The sequence below is a fragment of the Vicugna pacos genome, chromosome 29, assembly GCF_048564905.1.
Source record: "Vicugna pacos chromosome 29, VicPac4, whole genome shotgun sequence".
NCBI lineage: Eukaryota > Metazoa > Chordata > Mammalia > Artiodactyla > Camelidae > Vicugna > Vicugna pacos.
In genome coordinates this window covers 25,206,026-25,227,278 of record NC_133015.1, presented here as the reverse complement: position 1 = coordinate 25,227,278, position 21,253 = coordinate 25,206,026, and the positions used below count along the sequence as shown (strand labels likewise).

Below are 21,253 nucleotides of genomic sequence, written 5' to 3'. Positions count from 1 at the left end.
ATCCGCCCTTCTTCGCGCATCTTTCTGGACGGAAAAGGCAGGTTTGTACGTGAAACCTCTCTCTGAGTGACACATTCTTTCACAAATCCCAAAGATCACCATCCTCTCTCTCTTTTGAAATTCTGAGACTTCAAAATTCAAATGTTCTGAAGAGAAAGAGAGACACAGCTCTTTTGCAAATTTCATTAATGGCTATTTGGGGTTTTTTTCTGTAAATTAACTAAATACTGTCTTTCTCTGTATTTCCACTTGGTCATCTGCGTTCTCTCTACTGCTTTAGGAACGTTCTGCGTGTAAAAAATTAAACTTCCGCTTATAACGTGTGTGAGGATAGCTTTTCAAAGCTGATAGTTTGCGCTCTTATGACTTGTATCACACAGACGTTTTAAGTTTTTATGTAATGAAATCACTGGCAATTTTTTCACAGCTGTGGCTTTGCATCATGCTTCGGCTTCTTTGAGTCTCTAAAATTATGTAAAATCCTTACTTTCTCTTAAGCTATACTGGCTTCGTTTTTATGCTTAAATCTTTGATTCATCTTGAATTGATTTTATTTTTTAATTGTTAGCCTGTTGTCACTACTACTGACGGACGCATCCCTATGCACACTCACTCACATGTGCATGGCCGCACACGGGCATGCGTGTGTGTGTATAGTCACATGTGCTCCCCTGACACGACCTGGGTCTGCTTCTGCGCAGGTGACAAGGGAACTGTTTTAAATATTGCTGTTTCCTAACACTGTTTTCTCTGTAGGGAAGTTCTATTCCTCTTCTTTTTTACTGTCTTAGCAATTTCATTATTAGTATTTCATACACACTTAAGAGAAACAATTTTTAGCTCCATCACGTTTAATTATATTTACATTACTGATGAAAATAAAATAAAAATGTATGAACAGGGTGAATTTTAAACAGTGAGCCCCAGGCCCCCTCACCCAGCCCGCATCAAAACCTCCCCTTTGAAGGGCATCCAGCAGGTCTTCAGACACTACTTTGAATACCGTGTGGTGACCATCATTCCAGAGCAGACTCCATGCATTATTCAATTATAATTAACTTCTGCCTTGTCTTAGAAGGCAAGTTGGAAATTCCAATGTTTGGCTTTCAGGCTGGAAGCAGAGACTCGTCTCCACCCCACGCCCAGGATGCCAAGTGAGCAGCTCCGCTTTGGCTCCCCCGGCTCGTTGCCACAATTGGCGTCCCCTCCGTGGTTATACTTCACACCCCACTCGGCATCGCTGGAATTAAACAGACTACCTGCATGACTGACTTCCTCTGGTAACGACCCTCTCCCCATCACACGCCTCCAGCTCCAGCAAGACAGATCTCACCTCTGCTTGAATGTCTGGCTGTTTCTCCATCAAGGGAGGCTGAGGTGCGCTACTGTATCTTGATGAAAAGGTCAGGGCAAGATTTTTCAGGTGTAAGAATAAAGAAAACACATTCCTTAGTTGCTCAGAAGCAAATCTAACGGCTCTTCAACGGGAAATATCTAAGATGGTGGTTCTCAGCCCTGCCTGCGCCCTGGACTCCGCTGAGGAAACTTCTGGAATCCTGATGCCTGAGTCCCCTCTCAGGTGCCCCGTCTGGGTGACGTGGGACAGACCTGGTGGCTCCTGTGCACGGGCAGGGCGGGGACCCACTGGACCAACTTTTGGACTTTGGATGAAGACTGAGACTAGGCCACTAATCAGTTTATTTTTTGTGATTATGTTGGAAGAAATGACATTGCATTAACCAGGAACACCCCCCTCAAATGCTGTCATAATGCTAGTAAACTACGTGCTTCCCATCCGGGCTCACTTTAAGAAGCCCACCCATTTACTGCCCCACGTTCCCCCAACTTTACAGGTGGAGGCAGTCGACCTGACACAGCAGGAGCAGCCCGTTCCTTCATCCATCGGTCCCCGCAGCAGGCTGGGCGAAGGGCACCGACCTTCCATGACTTCAGCGTGCTGAACCCCGGGAACGAAGCAGACCCCTGGAACACAGTAACCACCCCCAGCCCCCAGCTGAAGCTGAAACGCAACCCTCCGGCATCAGATCTGGGAATTAGGGCGGGAAGTGAGTGACAACAGTGGTGGACGTTGGAGAGAGACACTTTCGGAAACCGGGTGGGAAGACCTACTTTAAATCCAAATACACAGCCAAGCGAATACTCTCCAGCTTTCACTAGAACCTTCAGATCAGAATCGACTCGCCCACCCTCATTCTGCAAACCTGTGTGAAAGGCTCTGACATGGTGGCGGGGCTGTGGCTGGGCAGGGATTTCGACCCGCGGTTCACTAACCGTGAGACCTGCCACGGGATACGTACGTTCGCCCGCCCGACTCCCCCGGCCATCGGTCGGCGCGGTGACAGAATCCCCCCCCCCCCCGCCAAGCTGGTCACGAAGACAAAATACATCACCTCCCCTGAGAATCAACAGTCATCACGTTCCCAGAACTGCACTTGGACTGTCGGAGTTTCAAAACGGTCCAGGCCTTACCCACGGTCCTGCCCGCCAGGGAGCCCAGGGCCGCACTGAAATGCAACCGCAAAACCACACTTCCTGTCGGCTTCCTGTTTCAGCAGTCTGCTTGGTCACAAGGAGGGACGGCGGAGTCGGGGCCCCCAGGAACCGTCCACACTCTTCATCGTCTCGTTCTTGCCACCGCGTTTCCTCCCTATCAGAAGCACCTCTGCAGAAACAGCCCTCTCTTCTCCCACAGCTGCGCGGCTCTTGGAAACCTAGACCCGTAGCCGAGGTCTGGTACCCACAGAGCCCTGGGCCCTGCGTGCAAAACCACAGCCTGGGCCCTTCCACTTCCAGGGAATTGCTGTTCATTTTCTGTCCTAAGTAACTTACATTGAATACATTAATCAGACTGACTTTACACAGATATAATTTAATAGTGCAGCACCCAGGAGGGGACACGGGCGAGTGGAGGGGACACAGGCGCCCTCGGCCCGGGACAGCAGCCTGTCAGCTGGGCCCTCGGACAAAACCGGCCGCGGGGCTCTCGCTCTGTGGCCCCATTCACCACCAGTTCTGGGAGCTGAGAACCACCTGCTCAGCCCTGACGGCTCCCCAAGGTGTAGACCAACACGCCAGAGGCCAGTTTGTCCTTTCATCATCAAAGCAGAAAAAGTGTGACGAGAAACAGTGCCTGCCTTACAGAGATGTCATTTGTGAAGAGAAGAGCTAATTTGGAAAATCTGACCTTCCCATCGTGACCATTTATCCTGGTTGGGCTGGAAGTGAACTCCCAGCGTGTACGGGATGTCAGATCCCAGCAAGACAGCCACTAGCTGCATTAACATAAAACTGGAATATAAAAAAACCTACCCTTTCTCTGTGTCACTCTAACCCTCTACACAACTGTGTTTGCAGAATCCAGACAATAAACATGTAAATTGTCTCATCAGCACTTTCAACGCAGGAAACTGCAAAAATAGCAAGATCCAGAAATCACCCCGAAAGGCCTTTCACAGCTGTTCAAAACAGAGAGCATGCCGATTTCAACCCCTTGTTAAGAACAGAATGTTGTAAGGAGTAAAACTAAGTCATCCCGAGTGACGGTTGTGTAAATTGGTCACGTTTTATAGAACGTTTTCCTCTTGGCCTCGAATTTTTAATTTAACAAATAGGCACCTTCCCTGGGCCTCGCAGAAAGCCTGCTCGTCACTGGCCACACCACACGCTCGTGAACCCACCTGTCATTCCGCTGGCGTCGGAACGCCGCGGGGCTGACACCCGACACGTCCGCTGCGGGCACCGAGGAGAGCTCAGCGGTGCATCGCTGCCAGATCGCCGCCGCCTGAACCAGCGTTAGTGAACAGGTACGTTGGTCATTCTGGAAAGCTGTCTGCTCTTTTTTCTAATACCTCAAGGGAATGAAAAAAAAAGCAGACGTCAGACAGGAGAGGAGACTCTGAAGCTGGAGGAAGGGCCAGGGGCCCAGGGACACAGCAGCTTCCAGAAGCCAGAAAAGACAAGGACACAGCCGCTCCCTGCGCCTCTGGAAGGTGTCCGGTCGGCCAGCTCCCTGACTTCAGTGAAACTGATTTCAGACTTCTGACCCCCGGAACTGGAACAGCATGGGTCTGTGCTGTTCTAAGCCACCGCGTTTGTGGGAGTTTGTGACTGTCCCAATGGGAAACAAGCAGGATGAATGTTAACAGTAATGCTTCATACAGAGCTCACCTGCCAGGCACCATCTTAACTGCTTTACCTGTACTTCATACGATATCTCAAAGCAACCCTCTCGCTCCCTGGGTGAGCCTGAAGACATTATGCAAAGTGAACTACTCCAGCCCCCAGGGGCGAGTACTGTGTGATTCTGCGCAGAGGGGTCCCTGGAGCGTCGGCGGCACAGAGACAGAACGCAGGACGGCGGACGGGACTGCTGGTCCACAGGCGTCCTTCCCACACTTTGAATGTGCCATCCCATCACCTCCTGGTCTCCACAGCTTCTGATGAGAAGTTCGCTGTTCCTCTTACTGGGAGCCCTCGTCTCCGGTAAGTCATCTTCCTCTTTCCTCCCCCTCCCCTGCTCCTCCGTCATCTTCTTTCGGCTGCTTTTGAATTTCTTTGTCCGGGACTTCCAGCAGCGTGAGTACGACACATCGAGGTGTGGATCTCTTTGTGTTTCTCCTACTTGGTGTTTGTTGAACTTGTTTGATGTGCGTAACAATTGCTTTTCATTAAGTTTTGGAAGTTGTCAGCCATTGTTTACTTAAACATTCTTTCTGTCATTCTCTCTCCCTCTTCTCCTTTTAGGACTCCCCTTACGCGTGTGTTGGTTCACTTGACGGTATCCGATGGGTCTTTTAGGCTCTGTTCATTCTTCTGCACTTTTTTTCTATCTCTCAGACTAGATAATTTGGGTAATTTACACTGACCTGTCTCCAAGTTCACTGATTCTTTACTCTGCTAGCTCAAAACTGCTATTCAGCCCCTCCAGTAAAATTCTTATTTCAATTTTTGTTATTTTTCAGCTCCAGAAATTCTATGTAGTTGTTTTAAAACATTTATAGCTCTTTACTGACATTCTTTGGTAAGACCATTCTCAGACTGTCCTGTAATTCCTCAGACACGGTTTCCTTTAGTTCTTTGAATATATTTATAATAGCTGATTTGAAATCTTTATCAGCTAAGTCCAGCATCAGAGCTTCTGCTGACTGCAGCCCTAGAGCAAGGAGACAAGGGGAGGGGAAGAACTGCCCCCGAAGACGGGCAGTGAGGCTGTGGGGAGACTGGGGGTGCCCATGGGGGCATCGGCAGGAGGCCCGCTGGAGGGAGAGGTCACAGACTCCCCGGTGGACATGACTGCAGAGGAAGGGGGAACTAAAGGGGACCGGCCAGGTGCCCCGGGGCTCTGCTTCCTTGGTGGCCACCTTCTCTTCTGGCTGGAGGTAACCAGTCAGCACCTGCTCTTTTTGGGGAAATCCTGTGGTATCAAGAACCCAATGGGTTTTCAGGATTGGATTTGCTTTTTAAGGAGGAAACTTCTGGCAGCAGCTGCAGGGTGTGGTGGGAGAGCCTGGGGCACGGGCAGCCTCGGCTGTCGGGGAAAGGAAAATGGTGGAGTCCACAGGGCCGAGGAGGTCCGGAGGGCCCGGAGGTCTGGGGAGGAGCCATCTCAGAGCAGGAGAGTGGGAGACCCAGGAAGCAACGCTGTGACTGACCTTAATTGACCTCCAGGCCAGGATGGCAGGTGAGGGTCTCAGGAGATGAACTGGGGGTGGGAGGGGCTGCAGGCCATGAACATGACACCCTGGGGTGGCTCTATCAGGGGAGAGGGCTCAACTGCTGAGGTCAGAGTGGAGGAGGTGGGGACCACAAGGCAGACTGGGGGCTCCAACCTGGAAGCCCGCAGGCTGCTGAGCCCGCAATGGAGATGCCGACAGAGGACACTGTGGTTCCTGCTCCAGGTGCTGCCGCAGTCCCAGGTAGACCACACATAGGACCCTCTGTAACCTCACAACAGCACAACCATGCCCTAGCCTCATGCAGCAGGACGTGGGCTGGAGCATCAAGAGGTCAGGCTAAACCACACTGGGAACAGCAAACGGGCAGTGAGAAAACTGACCAGCACACCTTGGGGACCAGCAGCAGAAGCGACCCCGCACTCAGCCCCTCACACCAGTGCTCTGACTTAATCCTCAGGACAAACGACAAGGTACTTCTGCTGCCTTTCTTTTTCAGTCAAGGTCAGGGCTCCTGTGGGATGGAGCTGGGCTTCAAGCCTCCCGTCTGGCCAGAGAGCCCGTGGTAGGAAGCATCCCCTGCCCCACACCTCCCCCTGGCCGGGATCCCGGGGACGAGCACCCAGCCCAGACCCGCAGTGCCTCCCTGCCTGCCGCTGACATCGGGTGTGGAAGACACGGACCCCGGGGGGAGACCAGACGCCCAGGGCTGATCAGGCCACGTCTGCCCATGGTCTCCCCAGAGTCTCCCCAAGTTTCCACCGGACCAGCACAGCCTGCATTCTCCACTGGGACTCCTCTCGGACGTCAGATGTAACAGATTGCTCTGCTGTAGTTCTGCCAGGTTAGTTCCCTTTATTTACCATTTATCAGACTCTACGTTCTGCTAGGACACAGAGTACCTTGAAACTTTCACATTGAAAGGTCCTTGCACTGAGCATGCACCATTTCTAGCCGTGGTCCATTTTTCATTACTGGTTATTCAAGGCTGCTCCACTGAACTGACTCCTTATGTGCAGCAGGAAAATGTGCTTTGCCGTCCTGTTCTGCAGTCCTTGCTTCTTTTATGAAACACTCTCCCCAAAATGAGTATTGCTTCTGGGAGTAATAGCCCAAAAACTCTTTGGGAACATGCAAACTGATATAAGAAAAGATGGTGACTATGTAGAAGATGATTTTAAAAGAGCCTCGAATACTAATTGTAGTGTAACTTCAAAACAGCACTTTGAAATGAATGTCTTTTGTAACCCACTGAAGTATAGTTCATAGGAAAGTCACTGAAGATCTCTGCAGTTTCGATGGTTTAGCGGTGACTGAAACAACAGGATTCTTTCCCTTCTTAATATTCAGAACCTTAAGTGAATTTTCAAAGTGAGGACCGTGCTGTACCTAACTGCTGCTTTGTTTTGGAAGAATATCAGAATTTTTCTCCCCACTTAACAGCAATAATGTCAAACCTCAAAAGAGTAAAAGCAGTTTAACTTCCAACGGTACTCACCAGTTGACTAAGACAAATGTTTTACTGTCATTTTTAAACGTTATTCCTTACTGTTTTCCGATACTACTTTTTCTAAATTATCCAGGGTGGAAAGATTAAAATATGAACAGCTTTAGATGGTTGTTAATATCTAAGTGGTTAAAAAGAACCAGTAACTTCCGGCCATGTAAGTTCACAGAAAACGTTTTTAAAGGGATGAACTGAATGTCCGTGAATACAGTGGATACAAAAGAATGGACCTTGGCTTTTCTCGTTTGGCTTCTTATTATTGGTCTTACATAATATTGACAAAAATAAAAGAAAGAAACAAAAAAACCCTACAGTTTGAAAATGTATACAACTAATTCCTCCATCTTGTTTTATGAAATTCATATGAAGGGTCAGAAATGCACTTATTACCACAATACATTTTCACACTTGAGAGTAAGATACACAAGATATTTTAAGTCATTGTGAAGTTGTATTTTGCATATAATTCACCCAAGGAAGGGTTTCCAAAATTCTAAGGTTTCAGAGTGATTCATTTCCTTCCAAAATTACATAGGTATGTAAGAATAATAGAGCTTTTATGGGTTTTGTTCTCCCATCAATTATGCTGAAGATATGTTTATACGAGAGTTATCTACACAGGCAGTTGGCTTACTAATCAATATCCCTTCATCCACAAAGGCCACTAGTGCAAATCTACAGGCTGATCTGATTAATGAAAAAACAAAACTCAGGAGTTTAAGAGTAAGAACAAAGCTACAGACATGGAAACAACCTAAGTGTCCATCAACAGATGACTGCATAAAGAAGCTGTGGTATGTTTATACAGTAGAATACTACTCAGCCATAAAAACGAATAAAATAATGCCATTTGCAGCAACATGGATGGACCTGGAGTGAAGTAGACAGAAAGGGCGAAAAATACCATCTGATACCACTTTTATGTGGAATCTAAAAAAAAAGACACAAACTTATTTACAAAACAGAAGAAAACTCACAGACATAGAAAATAAACTTATGGTTGGGGGAGGAAAGGGTGGGTAAGATAAATTAGGAGTTTGGGATTAACAGATACAAACTACTATATATAATATAGATAAACAATAAGGTCCTACTGTTCTGCACAGGCAACTATATTCAATACCTTGTATAACCTATAATGAAAAACAATGTGAAAAAGAACACATACGTGTGTAACTGAATCACAATGCTGCACACCAGAAATTAACACAACACTGTAAATCAGCAACAATTTAATTTAAAAAATTGCTAGGCAAGGATCTTACAGTAAGAAAATTTTCTTAAACATACACATTTAAGTGTGCTTTAAGAAAAACTTGATTCTGCCTCAGCTTTCTCGCTTTCTCTTTTCCAGAATTTTCCCCTAGTCTGTTAGTTGTGGTCCCATGAGGCCCCATGTCAAACCGTTTCAGCCCAAAAGAAGCAGAGGCCTAACCTGTGGGCTTTGCACAGGTCTCAGTTTTCATACCGTTTCTTCAACAGGGTCACAAGCCGAAGGCTCTGGGCTGAGAGCAACCTACGGATACGTGTGGCCGGGGCTTTCCCTTTGAGAAGACACAACTGGCTGCTAACACTGAAAAGTCAGGGAGTGGTGTTTCTGACTTCCACGTTTCGCTCACAAACACCAGCAGCTCAGGAGTAACAGGCCGCAGGGCCGCGCTCACTCAGAAGCCGGCGCGCTGCGCGAGGGACCGTCACGGCGAGGTGACATGGGGCTGCTCCAGGCGCCCTGTGCTCTGACTGCCCACGGGCACCGGCCCCAGGCTCCCGAGTCTGCCCCGTCAGTTTTTAGAGTAGCGCTTATTCTCATATTTATAAGCAAATAAAATTAACAAAGTGCTTAATAAGAACTATTACGAAGACGTATGGGCCAAATACATGGCGTTTTATATACAAGTACCAGCCACCAGCTTCAAGCTCCATTACCCAGCTTTAAAATGAATCCTCGTTTCAGGATTATGACCAAAAATGACACAGCGCTGGTCTTCCTGCCCCGTGTCCACATCCCGGGGGCCTCGGGCTGCTTCTCTGGGCCTGAGTCTGCAAACACTTCGTCAGGCACCGTGAGCCCTTCCTTCCCGCCGGCACATCCTGTCAGCATCTTTACTCTTCCTTTCTTGTGGCGTAAAGCGCGAGAATTATGATAATAAAAGATCTGCACTTCACACATGATTTAATTTAGTCCAAACGTCAACTCAATATACAAATTCTTTACGCCCATATTGAAGACAAGGAGGTAGGATCTGAACCCAGGTCCCTGTGGCCCTAAAGTCTGGTTCATTCTACCATCCCATTGGCTCCCGGGTGTCGGTCGAGGAGCGAGGAGGTCAGGGTCTGCTCCGGGGACCCGGGAACACCGCCCACCCGGAGGCGCGCACGGAGCCAAGGCCGGACGCGCAACGAGAAACTCAAGAGAGAAGAGGAGCCACGCTCGAAGCTCAGTTTTCCCCAAGTGGGACAGACACCTGTTGACCCGATTCAGAGTAGGAAACTTTGGGGGAGACGATAAAGGGGCCAAGTTGACAATCTAAGCAGGGGAACTACCGGAGGCGGGATGGAGACGAACCTGCTCCGCCGTAAGTTCTGGAAGACGCCAGAAGAGAGACGGCACCCCAGCAGCCTGGCTCCTGCCAGCGCATCGCCGCTCGCCTCCTCCAGCCTGACCGCGCAGAGCCCCGACGTCGCGGGAAACGTGGGACTCCTCCTCCTCCTCCTCCTCCGCGGACGGCGGCGGCGGCCGGGACCGGGGGCCGGGACCACGGGGAGAGGGGGCGGCCGGGCGGGCGCGCACGCGCTCCGGCGGCAGGTGCGCGCAGCGGGGACGGCGCGCGGAGCTGCGGGCGGGGCTGGCAGGGAGCGCGCTCCTCCGGGGGCATCGCCTGGGCCCCAGCCGCGCGTCTGAAGCTCACGGTCATCGGCTACTCATTGCGTCCACGCGGAACGGCTCTTCCTCTTTGCCGCTGACATCTCGCAATCCCAGAGGGCAGGCGCAGTCCAGGCGCGCGCGCTCCTTCCTGCTGCGGGCTCCGCGCCCCAGAGCGGGTTCACTTCCTTCTGCAGGTAACTCCTTCCGGAAGCCCGCAGCGCGCCTCCCCCGACGGGAGGGTCAGCCCGCGACCGCTCGCTCCCCCGCGAGCCGCACGGCTGGCGCTGCGCGTCTGAGCGCGGCGCGCGGCCCCCGGGCAGCAGACACGCCCCAGACGCGTGTCGGCGGCGGCCGTGATCCCGCGCTCGCTGGACCCTTCCCGGCGGCGGCAGGCGCGGCGGTCACGAGCTCGGGGCAGGGGGCGGGCGGCCCCGTCGGGGACACTGCTGGAAACGGCTGGCTTCTTGCGGTTAGGCGTGCACTGTCAGCAGGTACTTAAGGGTTTTGGTTCTATCTTTAAAGACTTAAATTTTCAAACAACTCTCATCACTAAAACACAACTTTAAAAAAATGTAAAACAGATACACGGAGGAGAACTTGGGTGGTCCATTTAGGCAACAGTCCCATGTGACCAGTCTGGGAGCCCAGGGCAGCCCGTGGACAGCTAGTTACGTCCGGTTCTATCAGCCTTATGAGGAAAGACAAATTCTCTCCCTTCTTTGTCATTTTGCGGTCGGCTTACATCCTACTGTAGGTGAACACTGCCCTCTTTTGGCAAAATGTTGCAACTTTTAATTAAATGTGTCGTGTTTTTTTAATACACAAATCAGAAGAAACTCCATCTCCATGAACAAGAATGATTTTAATTTATACAAGTATTTATTTTTTGTTTATGTATTCACTAAAAGAAACAAAAAGGTGTACTGTAGGCAAAAGGAAATTGAGATGCTCTAAGATTCAGTCAGAAATTAATGAGCAAAAAAGCACACACGTGGGAGTAAAGCTAACCAAGCACGGATCACAGAGCGATGGAGATGGTGGGACAGGGGCTTACACCGCACGTAGTTGCGGTAAGGACATCAGAGGGAAGAGTTCTGAAGTGTCTTGTGTGTGGGGGCGAATAACTTGAGACTTTGAAACGTTAGGGGAGTATGTTAAAATGTCAAGAGCACTAAAAGCAGAAAAAAGACTAACAGACAAAAAAAAAAAGGAGAAACAATAATCAATCCTAAAAAAAGGAGAAAAAACAAAAACATGTTTAAAAGGATACCACAAAACATCATTCTGTATAAAATATTTTTAAATGAATGTAAATGGATGAAATGCTTCACGTAAAATTCAAACATTCAAAAAATTTTTTTAAGAAACTCAGCTTTGTAAAGTTAGAAAGAGACACACCTTAAAGATACAGAAAAGGTTGAAAATCAAGTTTAAAAAATGAACTAGGTGACCACTAACCAAAACGAAACTGCCACGTGGGCATCAAACCAAACAGACTTTAAAGCAAAGGATGCAGAGGGTTCCCACAAAGTGTCCTGCGGTGTCATCACATCAGAGTACACACAGCAACACCGAGGACGACAAGGGTTCTGCCAAAACCCCACATGCGCTGCAGCGTGCACACGAAGCACTTGCTTGAGCCTGCGTGGGCCCGTGTTAGACTTGGTGTAGCTGACACAGAGCACCATGCTGAGCTGCATAATACATACTCTTTTTAAACATATCAAGCATTTGTTAAAAATGACGATTTAGGGGGACTAAAACAAGAAGTACGCTTGCTCTTGTTCACCACTTCTAGTCTGCATGACACTGGAGGCCCTAACTAGCCTTCGTATCTGCTTAAATATTTCATAAAAATAAATCTTAACCTTCAGAGGTGGCAACGGTCAAGAGGAAATGGGAGGTCCGAACACGGACCACTTACATCCTAGCTCGGCAGGCGTCCAAAGGTGAACCGACATTTTCTACATTTAAAAAGAAGAGAAAAAGAAAAGGCAGGCCACTGGAGAATGAGGCTTAATTAAATGCAACTGTTTATTTAAAATAATTGTCCAAGTTTTTCCCAAAAGTTAACAGATTTTGCTTCACTTTCGTCCTCTCAAACAGCTAGAAACCAAGACTTACATTTTTTGTGTTTTATTTTAGCTACTGTGTATGCTACTTTAATGACATTTTCTTTATTAATACTAGAACCAGATATATTGACCAACAAGCAGTACAGATCTAGAGTATCTTCCCGGCAGTCACGGGGCTGCTGACCAGCTCCTGGGATCGAGCAGACTCCCGGTGCCACAGCAGGCCGTCTCCAACTAGCGGCATGACTCAGGAAGGTCACGCTCCCACCCCAGGCCTCCTGCCTCACCGCAAAATAAAGGGCTAGATTTGGTGACTTCCTCTATCTTATTCTGGTGTAAAAATTCCATGAATACAGTGCTCATCATTTTCAGTTAATTTTACTTCATCTTTATTTGCTACTCTCCACATATAAAGCATAATTATCCACAAATATAACATGATTCATTAAAAAATAAACACCCAAAATATTCTTAATCATTCTGATATATTCCCATTAACAGATAAAAGGGCTTTCACTTAAAATTTCATTTTTTATTTCTATTTCTTTATTTAAAGTCAATAATAAAGTCAGGACTGTAAAATAAATGCATTTAAAAACACAAAAGACACATTTCAATGACAACAAATAGGCAATGATCATGAAAATCTACTGTACATTTTGCCAAGGTCAACAGAGAGCTGATATGAAAAAAATCAGTCTTCGAATATATTCTTAACAGAAACCTCCCTCATGAATAGTGAAATTATCATTTAAGAAAACATATGTTTACATATCTGGAAACTCACTCCAAAAACAACAAGGCTGGGTGGGGGTCGGGGGGCTTGATAAAAATATGTGGGCACCAGAACTCAAGATTAAACTTCTAAAACTAACATATATTTCAAAATAAAATGAACGTTGCTAATGGATGAAAACCGTATGAAACTTTTTTTCCTTGATGGAAATGAGATGGGGCGTTTCTTAACAGTAACAGCTCAGTAGTCATCTAAGAAAAGCTGTGGAGACACCCCCCAACCCCCAACCCCCACCCCCAAGCCGCAGGCCCAGTTACTGGTACAACAGACGGCTTCCATAAAGGTATCTTTCCTATTACTAAAATATCTTCATTTACCTGGGATAATTCATGCTTAGAATATTTCAAACACTTGCTTTTAGATGCAGAGCATTCCCAGAGCTGGGATCTTTAAAACCATCTATATATTACTAAGGGTTGACTCTGCAGCGAGAGAATAACCCTTCCACTAGACACTGATCGGGTTTCCTCGAGTGTATTTGATCAATTATTGTAACAGTGATGCTGGTGATAGTAAGTGATACTCTCAAATTTTTCATTTTAAAAAATATATAATCCATGTAACACTAGTAAAGAAGTTGCACTGCGTACTTTCCTAAAAGGAAGGGCTCTCCAGGCCCTGGAAGGAAGAAAAGCAACAGCTCATGACGGCATCTCCTGCCTGTGTTATCGCCAACATTCCAGCGATGAATGGAACGTGTGACACTAAGCAAAACGATGCAGGCCGCTGTAATGTTACCACGAGAAACAAGAACGAAAGACAGGAGGAAGTCAGATGAGCACAACGCAGGTCCCGAAGATCGCATGGTGACGCCGACCCTTCACAGCACGCGGCCTCCACACAGCGCCCCAGGGCTTCTCGGGCCGCGGGGTGGGTCCCAGGGCAGGTGCGGCCAGCTCAGCCCGCCCTCGTCGACGGTGAGCGGGCGAGCGCGCCGGGGGCTCCCTGTGCCGACGCGCTCCCGACACCTGCTCTGGCCGTGGACAGTCACCCAAGCGGTCCTGGGCACCCGCCTCGCCGAGCTCGTGGTCCGCGAGCGCTGACAGCGCGGGGGCCCACGCGGACCACGAGCTGCACTGCGCAGTGTTGAACACGGACACTCACCTAACGTGCTGTGCAGGTCTCTACGAGAGAAGCAGGCGTTTCCCCGTGTCTTTTGGCAATGGATTCAAAAGCGGGAGCAGCAGTGCCGTGAATGCCGCGGAGCGTGGGCTGACTTCAAGCTCAGTGCTCAGTCCCGTGGTTGCTGCTCCCTCGCTCTGTGTCCGTGGCTGCCACAGAAGTGGGGGGCGGGTCTGCAGAGCACTTCCTCTCCCTGTCAGGTGACAAAGTTCCCACGGAGGACACGCAGACGGCTGCATCCAGATCAGACTGTACACGCCTCGTGGTCACTTCAGCCCATTCAGAAGTCACCCGGACCCTCACCACCACCCCTGTGCGAGGACCAGGCGATGACTCGCAGTCCACTCCGGACGGTTGTTGGACTCCACTCTTGAAGTTGCTCTGAGTTAAAACAGCAATTTTCCCAAGATTTAAAGAAAATATATTTTATAAAAGGGATTCTTTGTAATCACTGAATACATCATTTATTTACTAAGACAGAAACAAGTTACACGTTTTCCACTATAAATTCACTCTGATGAAAGAAAGAATTCTCCTTTAACTCCTAACAGACGCTACGTTTTCAAGACTAAAGGAATCATCAGTAGGCATTCTCTCTTCTCGCTCTAGGTTACTTTTCCCTAAAATACGTCAAGTAGGCTTTGAGGGACTCCGGGAGGGGCAGCTTCATGATCTTCTCCCGCAGCAGGTTCTGCGGCGGCTCCTCCGGCTTGGTGGCCTCGCCGTGGTCTTTCTCCTCCTCCTCTCTGTCTTCCTCCATCCTCTCCTCCTCCTCACTGTCTAGAGGCTGAGGAATAAGCTGATTACCCACAAACACGTAAGTGTTAATCCTCTGTTTAACCCTCTTTCTTTTCCTTTTGGGTGGCGCCCTCTGAGGAATCCCCTTGGCCTGCATCTCGTCGTTTATGAAATTTCTCAGCGTGCGGCGGATGTAAATACGAGCCAAGTCCTGCAGGTTCCTGACGGCACAGGGGGCTAAAAACACACACAAAACAGAGAAAGTGAACATTACATGCTGCTCATTTCTTGGTGACTAGGAGAAGACCCGACGTATAAAAACTCTGATGTTCATCTAGCGAAGATTTTAGGAAGGGCGATTACTGGGTGTCAAGAGCACTCAGCACCAAGGACAGTGGGCAGCACGGGGCTGGTGTGCGGCCGCGTGCGCACAGAGCTTCTCTGGGGGGTAAGTAACTTGGGAGTCAGGGCACATGAGAACCGTGTAGTTGGGAGGCAAGATTAGGAGAGAGACTTTCCCTGCATGTGTCATACACCTCCTGACATTGAAAAGCATATGAAGAATCTATTTAAGAACTCAGATAAAGGCACCGTTTGGGCAGCTGCCTCCGTCTGAGTTCCCAAGTTGTTACACACACGTGCACACACGCAGTTTCTATGTTTCTGTAAACCAACAAGCAGAGCTGGTTCACAGGTTAAGACCACCAGAAACCACGCTGCAACAAACACCTCACCAGCCCCCAAACCCCACAGGCCTCGCCATGGTACTGCTGTTCCCTTCTGAGACACAGGGTGGGGTCAGGACACACCCTGCCCGCGTCACTGCATCCCCCCAGACGCAGAACCGTGGGACCCCCGCACCACACCTCCTCCTGGTAGCCTGCTCCCACATGCAACCCCTAGAGAAATAAACTCTCCAGACCCCACCTGAAATTCCTGCCTCCCAGCTTCCATCCCTGTGGAAATAAAACCGTTGTCAAGGGTCCTTCTCAAACACCCAACAGGACAGAACACAGCCCTCCTCAGTTCAACAGCATTAAAAACCTCCATCACTTATCTCCTCTTTACTGTCGGTACTCTTTTCTGGAAACCTCCCTTCCAGACTTTCCTGTTCTCACGTTAGTTATCCGTATGTGTATGTGGTCTCTCTGCCCAGATTCAGCTCTTGGAGGGGCAGGGAGCTGGGGCATTTCCTCGTCCCCTCCCCTCAGGGCCCTGCACGGCACACCTCCAGTCCCAGGCTCACAGCTCCTGCCGCGTCCCCACCTGCCCGAGTGCCCTGGGCTCCACCGCCCGCAAGCTGGGTACGCTCTGCAGCAGCAGGTGACGTTTCTCATAACCAGGAAGGAGGCCTCTGAGACCAATTCAGAGATCCCGGCACACACGTCCCAGCCTGCTAGCACACCTTCTCTTCCAACTCTACTGACACCTGAAGCGGAAAGGAGGCTGAAGGCCCCCGGGCAGGCTCGGCTGACCATCTACCCGGCCGTCCGCAGGAACCGGAGCTCGAGCTCTGCTCCCACCAGTGGTCAGCCGTGTGAACGCGGGTCAGAAGTGACAGCCTCCTCCCTTGGATGTCACAACATGTGAAACACCACTTGCTGAAACTGTGATTTCACATTCATTCAACAACCATGTGCCAAGCCACCTGCCAGGCACTGGGACAGAACTCGGGCAGGCGCAGCAGATGACTGACTGAGAAAGCCCTGCCATTATGGACACTGCACATTTGGGGGAGGCGGTAGGTAAAAGAAATTATGGGAGAAGAACGGGAGGTGGAAAAGCCACCTGCTGTCAACAGGTGGTCTGCATGGTGTCGCAGCGGGGGTCACGTCTGTATTTGGACCCATGTGACAGGAGGAAGTGGCCTGAGTGCCGGGGCAGGGAACGCAGCCCCGAGCATAGGGCTCAGTCGTGGTGGAAGGAGCTGAAGGCCAGTGGGCCAAGTACGCGCAGGAGGGACCTGAGCCGCAGCCGCGCAGCCACGCCGAGGCCGAGACAGCAGAAAAAGCAGGGCTGTAGAGCGTGAGGCTGCCTCGCTGCTCCCCTGGGGAGTGCGGGTGGGAAGTGCCGAGCAGAAGGCCAGCAGCAGCTCCAGGACGCACGGGCGACAGGACACACTCGGATGGAGAGAAAGGGACGGGTCTGAGCGTGGCTGTGAAGGGAAGGCACAAAGAGGCGGGACGTGGGATCATCGGGCCCACCGCGAGGCAGGCGCTCGTGTGACAAGAAGAAAAGAACGTGCCGTGTCTGCGCTGGGTCTGGGGTGCCTGTTATGTGTCCCAAGTGCAGGTTTTAGGAGCATGGACGACAGAGGCATCCGGTCACCGTGCTGACACTGCACGTTAGCAGCTCATTCTGGGCCAAGTGAGGAAGTAGACAGAGGGTCACTAACCTGCCCGGGGCCACCGAGGCCACGGCAACGTGAGTGGGACCTGGAGGCAGACGTCTGCCCTTTCCAGCCACAGCAGCTGGGCCCCGGCTCTGGGACTCAGGCAGGGCCATGGCCAGAGACAGAAGTTGGGAGCCCGGCGTGACCTGCCAAGGCCGGGGAGGCACCCACGAGGGAGGCGCAGGAGGCCAAGCCCATGTCAGGGCGTCAGACACCACAAAGACACTAAGAAAGGCGCTCAGCCCGTCTCGCCCGCCCTGCCCAGGACCCTCCCCGCATCGGGGTTCTCCGCAGCCTGACTGCAGCCCAGCCAAGGAGCTGCCGCCACCCTGAGACTCGGAGTGACGGAGCGACCCAGCTCTTCTCAGACTCAACCAAAGCTGCCCTGTGTTTGCCATCCCCCGTGTGTGGAAAACGATGCCGACAAACTTACTACGATTAATACATTCCTTTTTGTTTGACCTGCCCCTTCTTTTCACGTTTCAGTGAAGGCAGCTCACAGAGTCCGGTGCAAGGCAGTTTTATCTAAACACACACACACAAAATGGAACACGTCCACTGACTACATTACTGCCTATTCACTTGGCTCTCTGTGAGGACCAGCCCACGAAACCCCAGGTGCGGGAGTGGAGGAACATGGAGTGACGGCTCCACGGGGGGACCGGCGTCACTTACGGAGCCCCACGCAGTCCGGCTTGCCACTGTCGCTCTTGCTCGGCTGCACCAGGGGAGCAAAGGAGACAGCGAGGATGTTCTTACTCTCCCAGGTGTTCTGTCCCGTTCGCATGATCTGTGTCAGCTGTTCAGAGGGAGACAGCAAACGGAACAGGTTAATCCCGGAAGTGTGACCATCTGACACTCAGTTTCAGCAGAACAGTCACCAATGACTGCTCTGCAGTCACGTGCACCTGAATGCAACCAAATTACATTCACTTAAGTATCTACCATAAAGCAATACAGAAGGAATCACAAATGTTAGCTGTTCAAGACAGATGCTTCAACGCACACGGGAAGATTCTGCAGGGTCTGACAGCTTTTAGGGATATTACTCCAATCCACGTCTGCCACTGGCTCCCAAAATACAGGCCTCACCCAGGTTCAGCCATGTGGTTAAAGCAAGTTTTATTAGTGAAACAAGTTTTGATTACTGTACCAGTGAGTCAACTTCATGGTCTTCCATGCTGGTAATAAAATATAGCTTCTAATTCTAATCCCAACATGCTATCTCGTAAGTATGTGTGATCAGTCACAAAAGGGTCGGAAGCTGCACCCACCCATCAGCCGTCCTTGGAAACACACTAGCTCAGACACGGCCTGATCAAGCTGCATTAGGACCTTCAGTTTATAGTATAAAAAGCAGCCCATTATTACACTGACATTAGCACAACAGTATATAACAAATATTCAATAAAACACCATTGGGAAACTACATTTTAAATGTTTTAAAGATGTATCTTTAAAGAAAAATCAGAAAAGACTGTTCATCTGGGAGTCTCAACTCTAAGCAAAAGCAAGTAGCAACTTTTCCAAGAATGTATTTTAATGAATGTTTTACATCATGTCTTTGTAATAACTGACAAACTACCTGCTGCCAAGTACAGCACATGGTGATGCTGAAATCCCCTGACCTGTAAACCGCGTGTTGTGAAGTTGGGGGCCCTCACATACACAAACCCCAGAACAACCACGCTAGGTCCCAGTCATCTTGGACAATCAACCTTCTACTTACAAACCACAAGCTGTTTTAAACATCTCAGATTTAGGTTAATATGAATAAAAAAGATATTTTCTAAAACGTGTATTTATAAATTTTTAAAGGAAAAAAAACCCCATCCATTTTCTGAATAAATTACTATGTCATACATTTTATTATACCTAGTAATTCCAAACCAAAGGCAGGCAAATAGATGAAAAATACTTTCAAATGAGTCTACGTAGTAATAAAAGGAGATTTAAAAATTCACTTGTTTCTGTCATTGAGTTCAGTTCAAACTAAACCCCAAATGGGATTTCCTTTTCACATGTTCAGAGGGGTTGCTGGAAACAGCAGCTGCAGAGGTCCCCACATTCAGGGGCACCTCCAGTGAGGAAGCTGCAGGGAGCACGGCCCACGCCGCAGGGCACAGCGAAGCTGGGCTGAGACCGTCTCTGCTGACCTAGTAAAGGGGCCTGCTCTGCATCTGCTTTGGTTAAATAATTAAGAGTCCACTCCAGTTTTTTCCTGTAGAGACAGATCTGTGACGAGCACTCCCTTCTTAAGAATCTCAATGCACCTTCCCCATCTGCACTAGAGGCGCCCGTCCCCTACGCCACTGAGCAGTGGCGCTGGGAGCTACCTGGTCCTCGACAGGCATGACGAGAATGCCCCCGACCTTCAGCAGAATTTTCATGTAGTTCTCGTGGTCCTTCTGGACCCCAGCGCCACAGTAAATCCGATCGTACTGATGGCTGTCCGACGCGATCTGGAGGCAATTACCCACCACAAACGCAGGTTCACAGAACTCAAATCTGTACAGAAAAACAAAAAACACTTGAATCCACTTCAACAAAAGATTAGATCCAAAAAAAATTAACATAACCCAGTTCTTTGAAATAATAAAGTTACCAAAATTAATTATACAGATAAAATACCACTATGAAATTTGGTTTAAATATCATGTTCATGAAGTTTAACCCTGACCAAAGACACTGTTCTATTATCACTGATAGAGCGCACTTTTCAAAACATGAACCTGTCTCCTGCCACACTGGAACCATACTTAGAAGGAGAAGACAGTGATAGGCCATCACACTGCCACCCTCATGATGCCCCACGGACCACAGACAAGGGTGAGACCCCCAAGGGCCAGACAAAGGGAGTGGGCTTCCCCGCAGACCACCCTTTAGCCCCGGGGAAGCTGAGGGCCTGAGGTGTGGGCAGGGCAGGGCAGGCTCCTCCTCCAACACTCCCTGCAGCTAAGAGCACCAGGGCTTGCCAGGAGAAGGCACCAGGGCCCGGCCACATTCTCTTGCCACCACTAAGATCAGGGAGGTCTTCCTGATGCGTTCCGGCAGAGCTGTGCTGCAGGAGTGGAACAGAGAGCAAAGGAAGGGCTCTCTCTTCCTGCTGCGGCCCCCGGGACCTCCCTATGCAACAGAAGAGACAGTTCCAAAGCAAAGGCAACTTGTCCAGGCTGCCTGTTCCTGGTTACAGTGTTGGTTCATGGTACATGGAGTTACGCTTTTACAAGCTAACCTAGTTAGACTTCTCCTTTATTCCTTAAATTCTGACTAATCTGAAAACAGTCTCTAACACACATGGTTAAAACCCCAGTGCACTAATAAAACATGTACGGTAATCTTTCAATTAACTCATGGAATATCCTCTCACCTTTAAGCTGACTGAAATACCACCACACAGCAACATCAGGCTATCATTTGAGGATGAAATAATTTACATTCAAAGTTTAGCATGCAGTGAAAAATGACTTTGAGTCATTATCATTTTTATTTTATAAAGCATATCCTGTCCTTTGGTAATTAGTAGACTTATTACATAGTTAAGTTTCCACTAAAATTGACTGAAACTCAGACACACTATGGTCTCTGGCATTTACAGAAGAGCTGAGCAAAATGATGCCTTGCCCTCAGCTTCCTGTCAAGGTGGAGGGCAGGGCACACCCCGTGAGGCCGTCCCTGTCCCGCTGCTCCGTCTGCGGTGACTGTGCCCTGGTGCCCACACTCTCCGACCCCACACACACTGCTTGCAGCCACGTTTCCTTGCCTGGCTTCTGACTACTCAGGAGAACTATTACGAGGTGTTTCGCAGCCTCTGCCTATGCAACTGTCGTGCTGTTCCTTCGGCTGAAGTGGCCCCCTCTCCCCCTGATAAATGCCTAGCGTCCCTTCCAGACAGCTCAAGTGTCAGCTATGCAGTGAGCCCCAGCCCAATTCTTCAACAGGATTTCATTCTTTCTACTTGCACGAGACACACAAAAGTGTAAACGTACCTAAGTTATGGGGAAAATGTTTAATTCCTCCTTTATACTCAAGACTACAGTACAACCTAGGATTGTCTACAATAT

The 21,253-nt window shown here is 49.4% G+C and overlaps 2 protein-coding genes across 6 annotated transcripts in view; both read right to left on the bottom strand.

The window, feature by feature from the left end:
• LOC116285969 (uncharacterized) overlaps positions 1 to 12,385 on the bottom strand; it is a 208,711-nt gene extending 196,326 nt beyond the window's left edge. Inside the window, exons 1-4 of the mRNA XM_072951679.1 lie at positions 12,326 to 12,385; positions 10,343 to 10,529; positions 9,767 to 10,098; positions 3,699 to 3,862 (exon numbers count right to left, since the gene is read on the bottom strand). Of these exons, the coding sequence (XP_072807780.1) occupies positions 3,699 to 3,862; positions 9,767 to 10,098; positions 10,343 to 10,529; positions 12,326 to 12,385 (743 nt within the window). The remainder of the gene's footprint in view (positions 1 to 3,698; positions 3,863 to 9,766; positions 10,099 to 10,342; positions 10,530 to 12,325) is intronic.
• Positions 12,077 to 21,253, bottom strand: part of PCMTD1 (protein-L-isoaspartate (D-aspartate) O-methyltransferase domain containing 1) — a 53,760-nt gene continuing 44,583 nt past the window's right edge. For all 5 annotated transcript variants that reach the window (XM_072951993.1, XM_072951991.1, XM_072951992.1 and 2 more), the window contains 3 exons: positions 19,526 to 19,697; positions 17,865 to 17,988; positions 12,077 to 15,034 (listed from right to left, as the gene is read on the bottom strand). In XM_072951993.1, the coding sequence (XP_072808094.1) occupies positions 14,670 to 15,034; positions 17,865 to 17,988; positions 19,526 to 19,697 (661 nt within the window). In that variant the 3' untranslated portion in view covers positions 12,077 to 14,669. The remainder of the gene's footprint in view (positions 15,035 to 17,864; positions 17,989 to 19,525; positions 19,698 to 21,253) is intronic.